Source organism: Equus quagga, chromosome 1, assembly GCF_021613505.1.
Source record: "Equus quagga isolate Etosha38 chromosome 1, UCLA_HA_Equagga_1.0, whole genome shotgun sequence".
Lineage (NCBI taxonomy): Eukaryota > Metazoa > Chordata > Mammalia > Perissodactyla > Equidae > Equus > Equus quagga.
In genome coordinates, this window is record NC_060267.1 from 91,882,159 (window position 1) to 91,888,158 (window position 6,000).

The 6,000-nt window shown below is 41.4% G+C and overlaps 1 protein-coding gene across 14 annotated transcripts in view; it reads right to left on the minus strand.

Moving 5' to 3' along the window:
* Nucleotides 1-6,000, minus strand: part of RAPGEF1 (Rap guanine nucleotide exchange factor 1) — a 135,993-nt gene that overhangs the window by 71,020 nt on the left and 58,973 nt on the right. For 13 of the 14 annotated variants that reach the window (XM_046637812.1, XM_046637781.1, XM_046637773.1 and 10 more), the window contains one exon: nt 224-363. In XM_046637812.1, the coding sequence (XP_046493768.1) occupies nt 224-363 (140 nt within the window). Of the gene's footprint in view, nt 1-223; nt 364-3,321; nt 3,359-6,000 lie in introns of those variants that run through there. The other variant, XM_046637828.1, reaches the window with a different exon arrangement.

Genomic DNA, 6,000 nt, shown 5'->3' on the forward strand with positions numbered 1-6,000 from the left:
GCTAACTGAGCTTGACTCTGATTAACATGAGAAACACTCACCATCCTAAAGGTTCATATTTCACAAGGACGCTGAAGGCCCCGCTTGGAACCATGGAATGCTATGGAATAGGTGTTCTGTACTGAAAGCTCAATCCTCAGGGAATGAACTTAAAAATAGCACAAACTCATATTGCTCGAAGCAGGCAAAGGCCAGGAGAAATGCCTAGAGAGAGTCAGCTTACTTTGTTCACAGGCTTCTCCGGAATTTTCACAGACACCTCAGCTGGTTTTCCCTTCTTTGATGGCGTTCTCTTGATTTTGGGTGAGTGGAATTTGTCCATCAGCTTCATGGTGAAGGAGGAGAGATGAGAACGCTGAGAGTCTGAAAACAGAGGGTACTAATTGTTAGAGGCAGAGTGGGAAGGAACTGTGGTTCACTGACCTTTGGTGGAAATGAGTACCGTCCCAAAACAAACCTTTTTCCCTGGCTGTTCAGAGTTACAAAGGAAAGGAAATATGGATCCACTAAAACATTTTTGCTTGCATATTTCAAGTTTTGCAATTTCTATCTAGCTCAGGTTGTTCAGAATTACGGAAGTCAAAGGTAGTCAGAATGAGTATGGAAAAAGAACTTGCAAATATTTCCAAGTGTCCTTATAGAGTTTGTATGACGATCTAACCAGTGTCCAAGGGAACTGGCTAAGAAGAAAGAAAACCAAAGCAGAATCGCAGAAGTGGAGGATGTAAACACTGGAAAGGAAGGCCCTTTTGACTCAACCGCCTCACTGTTTGGTTTAGGGAACTGCAAAAGCGACATGGGCAAGGCCTCAGAGTTGGCAGTGGAGGTGGAAATAGAACTAAGGTGTTCAAAACTCTCTGGGACATAGTAAAAGACTGAATGCTTTCTCTCTGAGATCAGGAACAAGACTAGGGTGTCTGTTCTCACCATTCCTATTTGACGTTGTACTCTAGTACTCCAGCAAAAACCATCCAGATTGGAAAAGAGGATATAAAACAACCTCTATTTGTAGATGATATGATCTTGTATATGGAAAATCCCAAGCGATCCACTAAAAAACTATTAGTACTAATAAACAAATTCAGTGAGGTTATAGGATACAAGATCAATATACAAAAATCAATTGCATTTCTGTACAGTAGCAATGAACATTTCAAAATGAAATTTTAAAAAGCTTCTACTTACAATATCATCAAAAAATAAAAGACGTAAGCATAAATTTCACACAAGAAGTGCAAGACTTAGTCACTGAAAACTATCAAACATTGCTGAAAGAAGTTAGAGACTGTCTAAATAAATGGAAAGACATCCCATGTTCATGAATCAATGACTTAACATTGTTAAAGTGGCAATATGCCCCAAATTGATCTGTAGATCAAAGGAAAGGAAATATGGATCCACTAAAACATTTTTGCTTGCATATTTCAAGTTTTGCAATTTCTATCTAGCTCAGGTTGTTCAGAATTACGGAAGTCAAAGGTAGTCAGAATGAGTAGATTCAATGTAATCCCTATGAGAATCCCAGCTGGCTTTTTTGCAGAAACTGACAATCTAACCCTAAAATCAGTATGGATACACAAAGGACCCAGAATAGCCAAAACAATCCAGAAAAATAATAATAAAGTTAGAGGACTCATATTTCCTGATTTCAAAACTCACTACTACAAAGTAACAGTAATCAAGACAGCATGGTACTGGCATAAGGATAGGCAGACAGATCAATGGAATAGAATTCAGAGTCCAGAAATACTCCCATGTGTCTTTGGCCAACTGATTTTTGACAAAGGTGTCAAGACCATTCAATGGGGGGAATGGTGTTGGGACAACTGGAGAGCCACCTCCCAAAGAATTAGTTTGGGCCCTTACCTCACACCATATATAAAAATTATCTCAAAATGGATCAAAGACCTAATTGTAAGAGTTAAAAATATAAAACCCTTAGAAGAAAACATAGAGATAAAATTTTTGTGACCTTGGATCTGGGAATGGTTTCTTGGATACAACACCAAAAGCCAAAGTGACAAAAGAAAAGAACCAATAAATCAGATTCATCAAAAGTAAAAACTTTTCAACTAGACTTATTATGGTGATCATTTCACAATATATACAAATATGGAATCATTATGTTGTATACCTTAAACCAATATAATGTTATATGTCAATTATACTTCAGTAAAAAAAATTTTTTTGAACGTTTGTGCTGCAAATGATTATCATCAAGAAAGTGAAAAGACAAGCCACAGACTGGGAGAAAATATTTTCAAGTCATACACCTGATAGGGATTTATACAGAGATAATATAAAGAACTCTTAGAATTCAACAAGAAAAGACAACCAAATTAAAAATGGGTAAAGGATTTGAATAGATATTTCTCCAGAGAAGATATACAAATGGGTAATGAGAACTTGAAAAGATGCTCAACATCATTAGTCATTAGGGAAATGCAAATCAAAACCATCATAAGTTACCACTTCAAACTCACTAGGTATAATCAAAAAGACAGTTAATACTAAGTGTCAGTCAGGACTGGGGAACCTGGAACCCTCATACAGTGCTGGTAGAAAATGTCAAAGGGTGAAGCTCCTTTGGAAAATATCTGGCAGTTCCTCACAAGATCAAACATTGTTCTATGGCCCAGCAATTCTATTCCTAGGTAGATACCCAAGAGAAATGAAAATATGTATCCACATGACTTGTACACAAAAGTTCATAGCTGCATTATTCATAATAACCAAAAGGGGAAACCAACTCAAATGTACAAATGTCCTTGAATGAATAAAATGTGGCAGATCCATACAATGGAAAATTACTAGCCAATAAAAAGAAATGAAGCACTGACACACGCTACAATAGGGACGAATCTTGACAACATTACACTAAGTGAAAGAAGCCAATCACGAAAGACTGCATATTGTATAATTCCATCTACTTGACATATTCAGAACAGACAAACCTAGAGAGACAGACAGTAGCTCAGTGGCTGCCTAAGACTGAGGCGAAGGGAGAGGGATGAAGAGGGGCTGCTAATAAGTATGAGGTCTCTTTTGGTGGTGGACAAAAACGTTCTAAAATTAGAATCTGGTGATGGTTCCACAACTAGTCAATTACTGAAAAAAAAAATTGAATTCTACACTTTAAAAGTCTACCATATATGTGAATTATATCTCAATGAAGCTGTTTAAAAAAAAACAAAAACCCACTGAGCAGTCTTCCCTCATCTCGCTATTTACCACAGAGATTTTCAGTGTCCAAAACTATTTTAAGTGATTTATTTATGTGCTTGCCTCCTCACAAGAATGCAAACTCGCGGAGGGTCGTACCTGCCTTGTTCATGCTGTTCATGGTATCCGGCCCATAGAAGACGCTCAGTAAACATTCATTCAACAGACGAACAAATCAACCAACAAAAACATACCCATGAAAAGGGCTGCTTCTTTTGGAACATTAGGAATTCACAGAAAATACTTGAAAGCAGTTGAAAATTAGGGAACAGACCATGATCCTATGCAATGGAAAAATAAATATCGGTAGTTTTAAAAATAAGAAGCACTTCCTCTTTCATTTTTTCCAGCAATTTAGTACTAAAAAACCCTTCCAAATGAATGACATAGCACCTTATGTGACAGGCCTGTCTGTCACTCTGTTAGTGTTGCATGTGACCTAAAAGTTCAAAGTTCAATTCATTTGTCAAGGACCTTCCAGGTGGCAGGCAAGATCAGATAAACTATCTGTTCTTTAAAAATTATCTAGGAGCCCACTGCACTCTGGACCAAAGAGAAATGCCAGGGCCTGACCTTCGTTCACATGTGAATCAAACCAAACACGGCTTCACAGCTGTCTGTCTGCTGGCCAGAGCTGCAGGAAGCCCTAAGACCCTGAGCACGGACGGAAATCCACAGGGAGCTGGTGCACCTCTCTCCTCACCTGCGGCAGCTCAGCACGGGGTCAGGAGGGGCTCTCAGCACCAGCCTTTGTGCGCCACAGTCAGCCCTGGGATTTCTCCAGCTGCCCTCTGCCCTGCCTCTTCTTCCCCACCCAAGAAGGGCGGTCCCGTATAGAGTTTATATTTCCTTCCGGATACTTCAAAATGATGTGACCAGTCTAGTGATTCACGTGGTGGTTAAGACAGTGAACTCTGTAGTAAGATTCTCTGGGTTAAAATCCTTCAACATCACCTAAGTCTTAAGTTTCCTTGCCTGGAAAACAGGGCTGATAACATTGTTCTTCCTGAGATGGCTGATGTGATATAGATTAAATGAGATGCTACCTGTGGATGAGGTACTTATTCAAGTGCCAGGAACATGGCACCTGCTCAATACAGGGAGCTAACCTAACTAACTATATGATTTGGTTGGGTAGCAAGGTTATCAAACTCTGAATTCTCATTTCCCAACTGCTTACAGATCTGAATCAGGTAACTGTGTCACAATGAACATTTAACTCACAACCCCAAGTAACTGAGGGCCTTACAAACGCCCAGGCTCCTCTTCCTTTAGCACTGACCAGAAGTCTGAATACAGCCTTAGCCTGTTCATCTATTTCCCTCTTTGGTTTCATGTGCCTCCTTCAGTGTTGCGCTTACTGCTGCTCCTATGAACTCCTTCTGATCCTTCAGGGGCCTCAGCACCCCTAGTCACGGCACATCCCTTGCCAGGCAGGTTCCCAAGTCAGACAGGATGTTAGAGCAACGTACTAACCCAGGTGACTTCCACCCTGGCAAGTAAGACTGAAAGCAGGGCAAGAAAAGCAGACACAAATGGGGAAGTCTAGGCAGGACGCACGGTTTCTTCGGTTTGCTTTGGTGGTCACAGATCTTCAGAGATGTGGCCCGGGCAAGCCAACTTCTGCCTCTTCCAGTCTGCTGCCCCAAGTTGCTGTACGTGCAGGCATGGGGCTGAGGGGCTGGCCAGATCCACATCTCTGTCAGCACGACCAGGGCGGAACCAGAGTAGACAAGCAGGGTGTGGAGGGCCCCAGAAAACTCTCAGGCTCCTGCATGCGCAGGGCCAGCCCTGATCGTGACCCAGGTGACAACTAAGGGTACCTCCACCTGAGAGCAGACAGAGCCCAGGAGTCTATCACAGGGCTCTCTCTGCCTCTGCTCTTCCCATCACAGTCTGAAATTCTAGTCTGTCTTGGGGCACAGCTGGGAATCCGCGTCAGCATTTAAAGAGAGCGCTATATCTACCAATAAATCTCTCTCCTCGGAGTATTTAATAGCCTCAAAACAGCCAGCTCTAGCGCATGACGTGATAAATGAAGGGGAGAGAGCAGGTTCTTTGTAATGACAGCCAACTCCTCAACTCTGGAAATTGAGGACAGTGCTAACTAGGACAGATTTTGACTTGGAGGCTGCTTGTCACCTTTTCCTTGAAAGAACCGGTTAGCAACACAGGTTTCAGGTGACTTGTGAGGTCACTCAAATAAAGCACTATAATGACCAGTGACAGAGGGCGGAAGGAAGCAACGGTGGCAGTTCTGTTAGGGTAACCTTGCTAACAGCACCAGAGAGACAGACGGACACACACACACTTCCTGCCCCTCTTCTCACATCCCTCGTGTGTATCAACCATCTGGGGTACAGGGCAACATCAGAGAGGTGCTCCCACACCACCACAGAGTCTCAGGCAGCTTTACCAGACACTCTCATGAGTCCCTGACTTTTCACCTAGGGAGTCACACTTCAGATATTGTAAAGGTGTGTTTTCAGATTTTCTAGTATTGAAATTAAAATTTTGAAAGATTTCATACATACATATATATATATATATATATATATATATATATATATACATACCACCTGGAGAGAATTAATCAAACCCACACATCTACCAATCTAGCCTATCAGATAGAACTTTCAGCAACAATGGAAATGTTCTTTATCTGCACTGTCCAACATGACAGCCACTTGTGGCTACCAAGTGCTTGAAATGTGGCTAGTGCGAGGGAGGAATTGAATTTTTATTTAACTAGAACTAATTTAAACAGTCACATGGGGC